This window comes from Temnothorax nylanderi, unplaced genomic scaffold (assembly GCF_030848795.1).
Source record: "Temnothorax nylanderi isolate EJ_2023f unplaced genomic scaffold, tnyl_v1.0 TNYL_tig0014_pilon, whole genome shotgun sequence".
NCBI lineage: Eukaryota > Metazoa > Arthropoda > Insecta > Hymenoptera > Formicidae > Temnothorax > Temnothorax nylanderi.
Window position 1 is genome coordinate 606,441 of NW_027249076.1, and position 11,761 is coordinate 618,201.

The window sequence follows — 11,761 nt, forward strand, 5'->3', positions numbered from 1 at the left end:
TGGGACAACATGTACCACCAAGAATTTTATGTGAACTATTCTGATTAATATCCACCATAATAAGAAATATTAATATCTATTTCATTAAAATATAAAATATATTTGATTAATTTTACTAAAATATATCTAGGAAATTTCAATAATTTTTCAATATTTACCAATCTGCATGGTAATTTTTATCACGTTGTTTGTAAAATGTCTTTTGTATATTTTAAAAATTCCTTGGTTGCCAAGTTGTCCCAAGTTTGTAGTGAATTTAAGGGTAAAATATAACAAAAAATTCTCTCCGTGTATAAACATGAAAAATGAGCGTACATGAATTCTGTGAGAACCATTAATACAAAAAATTATCTCGCTCTATATTAAAGATCACGTTTGTCGCCAAAAATGCGTAGCTCCCTTTTTTTCTCGCGAGAGGCATAACTTTGCATATGTGTGGGTTAAACGCAAAGGCCACCGCACGAGCTCGTCAGCAGGCTTTGAGCGTAAGGAGAGAAAATCTCCCTAAGACCGTAACTCTTCCAATCACGGCTACGACGGCGATGACGACGACGAGACGCCGGTGTCTCGCCATCCCGCCGCCTCCGGAGTTTTCAGAGGCGGTGTGGTCGCCGAGGAGAAAGAGGAGGAGGAGGAGGAGGTGGTAGAAAGCAACACATGTTAGAAACCGTACGTGTGTGTCGTTTATACAGGTTGCCCGTAAATTGGCCATGGTTGAGGCCGATCTAGAACGCGCCGAGGAGCGTGCCGAGGCTGGAGAGTCGTAAGCATCATTTTTATATAGGCATCTTTGGTCCGGCACCTTTTGCCCGAAGTGCGAACGATCCCGTGGTATTTCTCCCCTCTCGTCTCACCCAGCCGCCCCCCCCTTTCTTTCCATCTCATGCATCGTCGTGCCGCGCTTCGGCTCGCTGCCGTAACTTTTGACAGCACCGTTAGCTCGTAACACGTTCGTCGACGACGACGAAGAAGGCGAAGATACCCCTTAACCACACCCGTGCCCATTTTGCACGATAACGATACTTTTCGTGCTCGCATTTTACCATTAAAAGCTGTTGTTAAGTGTATCAGTTGTAAGACCTTTTCTGTCGTGGAGAGCCAGAATTACGAAACGTCAATCTAATCGTTAAGTAGTATTGTCTCATAGAAGTCTACTGAATAATACCTCAATAGTAATAATGGCTTTTTCACGACACCATCTACGTCTACATAAGCAAAAATTATGTTGAATCATATCAAACTGCAGTTGAGCTTATTAATTTTTTCAAATACATCCGAAATTATTTATCTAATTTTATTTAATTGATTGATCTACAAAACATTCGCATTAAATAGCTACCTATAGACGTAGATGCGATCCCATGCGTAATTTTAATTAACGTTGTGGCACAGTGCACTCGCACTAATCTTGTAGCAGGCGGATGGAGCCCTAGAAGCCAGGAAACATCGGATTTTTATGCGTCTCTGCATGCCAACACCTAATATATTTTTTTATTTTTTTATATTACTATTTCATGACCACTTCCATTACCTTTGCTTTTGCGCATGACACGTGTGGCTGTTGATCACAGGTCGCCAGGAAACTAGTCATGATGGAGCAGGATCTCGAGCGTGCCGAAGAGAAGGCCGAGCTTTCCGAATCGTAAGTGCAATCACACGCATGTGTTCGCCATGTCCCTTTTCCTTCATGTGCAGCACTATGCAACTCCTTTGTCGTTCGCTCGTTATATCGTTCAGAAGTTTAAATTACTGACAAACGGTGCAATAAATTAAAATGTATAGGCAGAACAATTTTTATATACTGTACATTAAAAAATGTCTTATTGGTACAAAGACTCAATATTACGATAAAAATATAATGTTTTTTATACTAAGATAAATTTTTTTCTTTATGAACTTCACCTCATACATCATTCTCAAATAACTTCTAGTATTACTTAATTACATTCCTAAAAAATATAAAATGTTGTATACAAAAATATTGAAAACGTTTGTCTGCAATTTTTAATATTTTTCCCTTTACAATTCATAAACTTCAATATTAAATGGCTAATTAATTTTACAGCAAGATTGTCGAGCTTGAAGAAGAATTGCGTGTCGTCGGCAATAACTTGAAGTCCCTCGAGGTCTCCGAGGAAAAGGTAAATGATTTATTTTACGCCCCATGTACAGCGCAATCAGAACGAAACATGATTCCGTGGATTATATCGCCTCCCCAATTCTCATTTTATATTATAAAGATTTTCTTAATCACCAATTAACTCGTGTCTAAAATGCCGGAAAATATTATGAATAGAAAGTGCATTATACCGTTTTTTCTATAATACCCAATTTAATTGTAAATCATAAATTATGTCGATGAAAGTATATGCTAATAATTGGATCGAGCATTAATTTTGAAACGAGTACCTTCTCTTAAACGTTCTAAGGTATTTTATAGCCGGTATGTTTCGGAGAAAATTATTATCGTTAAATCATCGTATAAGAAATAATATTTACGTAATTGTACGTAGGCCAACCAGCGCGAGGAGGAATACAAGAACCAAATTAAGACCCTTACTACCCGTCTAAAGGAGGTACACATCCTTTGGGAGTGTCTTGCTTTGCATTTTCTAACGTGTGATCCATCCTCGCGTCGTAGGTCTTGCCACTAAAATATTAACTCGCGTGCCCCTGTCGTTTTGCATCTGACCCTATTATTTTAGAAGTAACTAAACAGTGTTTTCTGCGTTGCGGTGAACTAACGAAAGCTCGTTTTGTCTTTTTGTTGTGCTTGATTAAACACAGGCGACGCAACGAGAGGAGACGTTCGAGGGCCAGGTGAAGATTCTCGATAGTCAATTAAAAGAGGTAAGTAAAAGCGGAGGATTAAAATTACCACGGATTAAGACACTTTGAAATATGTATCAGAAATTTCCACTTTTATTTCGATTATATTATTATCTATATTATTATCTATACTATTAAAATGTAGAAAAATATAAAATTAATGTTTCGAATAATGTTCGAAAATAAAACGATACTTAAATATGATAAATAATTACAAAAGAAATTAATTTAATTTTTGTATTTGTACGTGAGGTATAAAACTATTTTACAAAAAGAACGCCTATTTTACAAAAGAAATTTTCGAGGCCTGTGTATAAATACCTAGAAATATAAAGTTTCATAGATCGCATCACGAGGTACAACAAATGCAAATGTGTCAAAGTACTTATCGTAAGTTTCTCTTTTTCATTGAGCGTGTTGTCCGAAAAAGAGAGAGTGAAGCATTGTTCTCGATAAAAGCATATTAATCGTGCAATATAGTGTTGCAACTAAACCTTTCAAGGCCTACATTCAGATACATAGCGTAGTTGCAGTCATGTGTGACGTGGAAATTGTTTTACTTGCATGGCGTGAAGCATTGATAGTTATAATTAATTATCTCAACGATTTCAAAAAAAAGCAGAACGACCATAATCTTGCTGATTATATCTCTGTTTCATGCGATTATTAAAACGATCCCATGAGATAAGATAATTAAAACGGACAACTTCTTGCTGTTTTTCTTTTTTTTTTTTGAAATCGATAGATAATTTCACTTAAAGTATAATTTTCTGACTGACAAAGTATTGCGTTTGCGCAGGCTGAAGCACGCGCCGAGTTCGCGGAGAGATCCGTGCAGAAACTCCAGAAGGAAGTTGACAGGCTCGAAGGTGCGTATACGGCAAAAATAGAATACGTACACGTTGATATATTATTATCATTCTTTTCAATAACACGATTTATCTGAATTCAACTAAATTTTTTAAATAAATGCGTCGACATGTGTTAGTATAGATATTTTATCTCAGATAAACAATTATTTTACAATATAAATTGAATTTCTTATCAAGCGGAAAGAGAGAAAGAATTCAAGGAAAAGTTTCTGTAGAGATATTGAGAACGATTAGAAATCATTTCTACTTAAGCACCTAGGTTCCTATAAAGAATCGACGCCGTGCATACTTTAAACGGTTTGAACTCCTGATACCAGATGTTATAAATAAAGCAATACCGAAGAAAGTAATTATTACGATAATCACTGCTTATAAATTTAATCTTTTTTGAGAGATTAGAGAAATTACTAAGAATGTTTCTAACCAGAAAGCTTAAGTTGAAGTGGTTAAATCAAATTTTGAATTTATTCTAGTCAATTTTCCTAATTATAATATATAGGAACATTCCTAATTATTATACAATATATAGGAACATAATGATTCGACAATCGTAAAGCAAACCCCATTTTTTCACCCTGTGTGGATATATATATATATGTGTGTGTGTGCGCCGTATTTTATTTGCGCATTTACCCATCTAACCGCCGAAACGCAGTGTGTTACGCGTGTGGCTTGCCGTGTGTTACTTCCCTTTAACCAGTGATCTTTGCAGACGACCTCGCGGCCGAGAGAGAGAAAAACAAATTGCTACAGGAGGAGATGGAGGCCACCCTGCATGACATCCAGAACATGTAAATCGTGTTTTTCGCGGTGGAACGGAAACGCATAAACGCGAGGACGTTTGTAGAGAGCGAGAGAACATCCGAAAGGGAGATAGATATAGGGGAAAAAAGAACAAAAGAAAAACAAACGCAAGCAAATAGCAGAACGGCGGCAACGAGAAGTGAATGAGAGAAACAAATACGCCGTTACGGTGCGAGCGCTTCGTGGTGCACACCTTACATTAACGAATAAAAATGCAGTCTTTAGGCTAGCCTTATACCCTCCATTACGTCCATCCGCGTGTACGTGTTATGCGTGTTTGTATGTGCTCAAGCTTGTGTATGTGTGTGTGTATACGTGTGTCGTGCGTATCGCGTGTCTATTTGTATGCACGTGACGCAAGACAGAGACTGATGTAAGATGAGAGGAAGTGTAGAAAATGTGTATGTATGCGTGCGAGGAAGAGTAAGGAAGATACAGAACGAAAGGATCGGTACGACAGAGAGAGCGAGAGAGAGAGCGAGAGAGAGAGAGAGAGAGAGAGAGAGAGAAAGAGAGGAAGAGAGGAAGGATGTAAAAGATAGAAAAAGGAGGAAGAATAAGTAATACGCGACAAGGACAGACGGCAGAATAGTTCCGTACATAATATGAAGTTACTTGTAATCGAAATCTGATTTTTTTAGCTTTAGATTTTAGCTTAGTCTGCCTTTAAATTTTAATTTGAGAAAAATTGAGGCATGGTTGCGACGGGTTTGAGGCGTCTTCGAGCTCGCTGCGATTTAAATTCGTTATACAAAAACAATTACTGGCCGTGGGAGGAATACGTGAGTAGGGATTAGAGACAAAAATAAATGAAAGAAACGGAGACGAGACGGATCGGATTGTTTGTACCGAGAGAAGAAGTTCGATGGGAAATTTGAAACCAATTTTCTCGAGCGTATCAATTTTATGCGCCAAAGACGTTCAAATATGATCTATTATATAATTATAATATTGTATTTAATATATAATTATATAGTAAACTACGCTCGACTCGTCTGATACCTGAAGTCAGGTTCCTTCTCCCCATTAAAGATAAACGATTATTGAGTAATCTTTTAGAAGTGACTTATGAAAATTTTTTTATCCTTTAATTGATTCGCTCAGTCGAGCATTTCATCGAATTTGCGCGTGCTTCTCTCGGTACAATACGCGTAGCAGGACTGTATATAATGGAGGGACACAGAGTGTTCATTTACTTTTCGCATCATTTTACATTCCGCATTCCACGCGGCTCAGCTCGCGCGAGAAGAGATTCGTCAGTTTCTTTCGTCTGTCAGCGAGACTATTGCGTCGCGTTATCTTCTCATTGCCGCCGATGAAAGCAAAGACGATAATGATGCAATAATCGTGCATTTAAGAGGATTCCACTGCCAAGCCCTCCCAGCAATTTTTCTAAAAATTATATATTTTCGTAGTACGTCTTTGTCTTCGTTGTGCAATATTCAATCAAACAATTACGATTATATCACCAACGTAGTATTGCCAGAATTCAAAGCCCTTTTTTTTCCTCGTAGTACGAAATAATCGAGAATTATCTGGCCTATGCAAGACATATGCGTGTATCACGTTTACAGAGTGGTTTAACTTCGAGCCTACGAAAAATTGATCATAATACTTAAGATGCAAACAGGGAAGCAACTGGCTAATTTGTCCATGCCGCAACACAGCTTCCCGTGCTAGCTGAGTCATTCTGATATTTTTTACCGATCGTGCCTGTATATATTTACAATATAAATACTAACCACGGCCAACGTCAAACCTCGATGCAGGGAACGTGCTTCGTGTTTCGAAACGTAACAGCGAATGAGAGATCCGGAAATATAATGATCGATCGTCGAAATAACGCATATCCGATATTCCACTTCGCGGCGCATAGTTCGCCACGAATTATTATTACTATTACTATTAATTGATACAGTTGTCGTTAATGTTACTGCTATTTCACGCTCGTCATCGAGCATCGGCTAATTCCGTGGAGAAATTTTCTCTTCCAATCTTTTTTTCTTTCTATTGAAAAAAAAAAAGCGTAATTTATGTCGCGTGTACTGCCCCGACCTCGATGTCGTAATCCGTCACGGTTATTCTTGTAGCACTTTTCCTGCAACATATTCTTGGATGGCCTTTTGATGTAGGAATGTGCATCGTCCTCTTCCCGTTCCGATATATAAATGCATGTATATTATCATCGCTCTCATGATCATTTGAGCAATCATAAAGCTAACGATGAACCTAATAAAATAGATCGAATATATTTCAGGGTTGACGACTCCTGACGACGAAAAAATATAAACGTTTTGCCTTTCATATAAAGGCTTTAATTTTAATAATTAGCTTTTTATAGTTTGTCAACGTCGCGTTGATTTGTATTGTACAAATCGATATTTGGTTGATACAATTGTAGTGTCAACATAGTAAGCGTATTAATTATTACGTGACTTTTAAATATGATCACGTATGATATCAATATCCACGTTGTTGGTCAAATAGTGTCGGAAATTCGGACTATTTTGAATTGTGTATCTCATAAACGTTATATCTTTATGCATGCGAAGATGACGATGAACCGATTCAAAATGCAGTAGCACATACGTTATCGAAAGGCCACCCGGAAATATCGCGACCGTTTGTTCTCTAATTTAACGCCGCCACGAGCAAGCGTTATTTAAAAATCAGGAAAGTAATCGCGAAAAGCACAACCACGAGACTTACCTACATGTCCTATCGTTGATTTTTGTTAGCTACAATTCTTTTCTTTCTGAATAATACTAAAAATTACGGAAAACGCAGATACTTGAGTTTAAGAGAGAGTTTTAGTTTATTAATTTACTTAATATTAATAAAATGAATGGAACGATAATAACACTAATATCATTGTAATAATAATTGATTATTATATATTGCTATTATTATAAAACTGTTTATAATATATATTTTAATTTTGAAAAAAGAGTGTGTTTGTTTTCGTTTGTGTCGTTATTCTTTTCTTTTTTTTTTTTACCTGCGCTAACATTAATCCTTCACCGTTAACATAACGACGTTTAACTACTGTTCAACGCGATAACACTGTGATCGCCTTGTTGTTAGACAGTATCATAACAAAATGCATGATGAAGGAAGAAAGTGTGGTACGTATACCTTATATTTACGGTGAGTAAATCTGCTTAATCCGATTTTGCTATTTAATGCATGACAAATCTCCCCATTTACAATATCGAAACTTCACGATTGTCTCTTATTTATCATGAAATAATTATTTTATAGATATAAAGATTTTTCAATTTGATTTATTTGCGCAATCATACTGATACAAAATTATATTAATGATATTTCATCATAAAAAAGAATTATTTTCATGAGTAACATGTCTAATTGTCAAAACACACTTAGACGAATACATGAAAAAAGTTATTACCGTAAAGTTAAAAATAGCATAGATATAAATTATTACCATAATAATATAATTATTAATATAGAGTTAAGAGAATAGATATAAGGTACAAATTATATCTAACAAAAGGAATTTAGCGAACATGGCGATAATAGGAATAATCGAAGAATCATCTTTAGCCGCACGGGTTAAAATTCGTGTTACTTATCTAAACGTATTGAGCATTTAATTTAAATTCAATTATTTTCACCGCTATCCTGCTTGGCCGATCCACAATACCTGCCTAGCGCGGTATTAACAATATTAAACACTTTTCATCTCTTCGACACTTCTTTTCCCGAGCATCTTACACGCCACGCAGTAGACGAAGTCTCTCTAACTAATTAACGGCTATCTATATAACGTTGCGAATGCTTGCAGATGAGATGGTGACCGAAAAGGAGAAATTCAAGGAGGTCGGGGACGGCCTGGATAATGCGTTCTTCGAGCTCTATGGCGTGTAACGCGGCTACTAACCATTCTCCTAACGCTTCGACACAAAAAAAAAATACCGAAAGCCTTTCTTACAAATCTAGCTTGCGCTTAACACATCTTCCGTAAGTTACCCGCCTACGCTTTTTTAACCCGCTCGTTGCTGAAACCACAGCTTCCCGACCGCGAGCGCCTTCCAAAAGAATCCTTTCCAAACGGTCGTGCAAAAATATTTCTATACACCTTCTTTTCACACCGCTTAAAATGAAACATTCCATGTACGCGATAATTAACGAAGGATCGAAGTTCATGATATCTTTCAATTTTATCTTATCTCAAAGTTCACGCAAATTATCAATGCACCTAATTCATATCAAACGTATCAAAGTACAACCGACGAGGATACGGTAGCCGAATGCGTTCTAACGACGCTACGTTTTCTTGCAGACGAGCTCGTCCACGAAAAGGAGAAGTACAAATACATCTGCGACGACCTGGACCTCACCTTCACCGAATTGGTTGGTTAAATCGGCTGTCCGAATATCCGCGTCCGCTGTCGAATTATTGGGCCGTTAATCGAATTATCGACATCGTGCAATTCGATCGCGGTCGAGTCACGGCCGTCCGACGTGCGGTATTGCTTTCGTCATCGTAACTAAAATCAATGTACTATAAATACGTTCCGCGTTCAATATACTCCACTTTTTTCTATTTATCAACGACTCCACTACCGGAGATCTTTCGCGCATAGAGCAGCCACTGAGCCGCGATTATTTAATTATTTATTTCGAAAACGCCGCTTAGATCGAAATTACAATTGCAATCAAAAAACGATTTCTAGCGCAGTTCTAATTGCATTACGCTGCTTCGGTAATTGAACGTGCGGTAAGTAGAGCAAAAAGAAAAGTACAGTACACATCCGACTTTCTGTACGTGTCACTAATAAAATGTTATTGAATTCTAAAAGTATATCTTGATAATCTTTCCGTCAATAAGTAGCTCTCGCGATTTAAAATTGTCGAAAAGCTGTACAAGACCACTTTTGTTTCTAATACTTCAGAAAATAGGATAAATAAAATACCTATATAGAATCTGATGTGCTGTTTTGCTTTCTTTCATACCTGAAACACCCTGTTCCTTAACAAGGTAAAATGGACTGCGAGACATTTATTTCTGAAAATATTTTTCTAAATATGTATATGTGTATATATATTGGCTTCAATCTTATATTTTATTTTCCGAATCGAAAAGCCAATGGTATTTCTCAGGTTTTAGGTAACAGGACCTATCCAGCTAAGCATAAATTTTCCTTCATCCTACTCTTTAAATCGCCTAACGGACGTAATGATCGTCCAATCTCAAAACGTCAACCACGAAGATTGTGTGCTCTTTGCGTTCTTTCTTTCTCTTTCCAATTAAAAAAAATATTAAAATGTACACCCGATTAACCATCGTACCGTCCACTAATACCACGTTTTCCCTCCCTTCTCGTTGCAGACGTGCTGGTAAACGAGCGCTGTAAATACAAAGCGATCGCCGATGAGATGGATCAGACGTTCGCCGACCTCGCCGGATATTAGCAGGCAGGCTAAAATGCGTATGACTGGGGGTGTTGCGGGGGAAAGAAAAAAAACGAGAGAAAGAAAGAAAGAAACGGTTCGTTCACGCTATGACAAAACGACACTGCCAGCACGCGGACTCTTCGCCACACGTCGTCTCGTCCGAGCATTACATTAGCATTCTACACAGTATTCGCTGGAGGAAAGTCGAGGACGAGGAGGATGAGATTGCTGACATTTAGCGTTAACCGCGCGTGGCTTAACCGTTAAGCCGAGAGAGTTTTTCGCTGAAGGCACCGTCATGCGTTCTACATTCCTTCGGCTCGATCGAAATCTACGTTTGAGCAGGCTCGTCCAGCGTCTTTTGTAAAGTTTTACATAGAAATTGCCTCGGGAACGAAACCTTTTTCGAACGGCGGTAAGATCGTATAAAGAAAAATTGCGAGTCCGAAAAACACTCTTTCGGAAGCAAAAATATATACGTACTCTTCCAATACCTGGCACGAATTTCCCATTCAATGACGGCGATTTATTGCAGCATCGGTTCTGTTACCTGCGCCTGGTATCCCTGCACACCAAGGTGTCTTATCTTATCCCTCACGTCCAATAAATTGCATTATTTCCGTCGAGATCTGTACGCGCAGTATTAGCCCCTAAATTCGCGTAGCTTCTTATATCTGTAACGGCATTAGTTGTTAAGGAACTCGTTGCGAGATACATTATTTTCATCTTGCTCAACCGCACAATTTACGCTGGATATTACCAAAAGTCGCGCTGTTTCATTAACAAAAGTACGGGCCGAAAAAACGTTTGCTCGAAAGTTAGATTTTGCCCACGCTCATTTTAAGTCCATATGGCCTTGAATATAGCATCCTATACAACATTCATTGCGACAAGTGTGTTAAGGGCACACTTATATAAGCAGGAAATTAAAAAATAAACTGTACAAATCTCTTTCGACGTAATTACAGCAATTTGCATCTGTCGTAAAAACACAAGTCTAAAAATATAGGTAATAAATAACACCGATACAATTAACATCTATAATACGAATAAATGACAAACATTTCCTGCTTATAACATTTCCATCTTGTTCAAGAAGCAGCGCTAACATTCATCATTAACCATGAATCTTCTTTATATTTGCACATTCCACCGTACGATTAGACAGTGCGGTCTAATTAGTCAGGCTAACGCTTAAGTTTCTTTCCATTACATATTAAGGAGTACCCATGTATCATCCATATTTTCAAGCCACGCTTCTATGTTGTATCGTGCAGTATTGTGTCAAAAATATTGATGAATTACCGATTGACTTGCTGAAATATCTCGTTTTAACGGAACGAGATATAGTGTTCATTATAGCATACAATACAAAGTTGCTTCTATGATGTATTAGAAAGGTTTGCAAAGCAATCTGGGTTGGATTATGACATATGACAGAAATGAAATCTAATAAAGATAGACCGATATTACAAAATGTGACAAATGTACGCTTGAAATGATCGAATTGCGAGGTCGAGCAAGTTCGATACATCCACGGCTCTCTCGGCAACATACCTTAATGCTGAAAAATGGTATATCTTAGTCTTTAATCTTTTCCAATGTTAATTCAGCGGTTTCACGCATGATCACGCAATCACGCAAGTTACCGGGATTGACGATAAATCTTGTGATGGACCAAGCTCAGAGACTTTCAAACATGCACTTGATGCAGCGAATCTTGACCATCTTATGTGATAATTATCATTTTATTGTATTTATATTACTTTCAATAAATATGCATATTTTATATCTCTGCATACTAAAATGTTTTTACTCGATTTTGCAATCTCGTC

General features: G+C 37.5%; 1 protein-coding gene across 22 annotated transcripts in view; it reads left to right on the forward strand.

Moving 5' to 3' along the window:
• Tm1 (tropomyosin 1) overlaps positions 1-11,717 on the forward strand; it is a 48,005-nt gene extending 36,288 nt beyond the window's left edge. For 5 of the 22 annotated variants that reach the window (XM_071697973.1, XM_071697968.1, XM_071697964.1 and 2 more), the window contains 5 exons: positions 693-763; positions 2,066-2,141; positions 2,514-2,576; positions 3,629-3,698; positions 4,414-7,454. In XM_071697973.1, coding sequence (XP_071554074.1) covers positions 693-763; positions 2,066-2,141; positions 2,514-2,576; positions 3,629-3,698; positions 4,414-4,496 — 363 coding nt within the window. In that variant the 3' untranslated portion in view covers positions 4,497-7,454. Of the gene's footprint in view, positions 1-692; positions 764-1,571; positions 1,643-2,065; positions 2,142-2,513; positions 2,577-2,787; positions 2,851-3,628; positions 3,699-4,413; positions 7,455-8,811; positions 9,461-9,861 lie in introns of those variants that run through there. The other 17 variants (XM_071697979.1, XM_071697978.1, XM_071697971.1 and 14 more) reach the window with 8 other exon arrangements.
• The last annotated feature ends 44 nt before the right edge of the window (positions 11,718-11,761 follow it).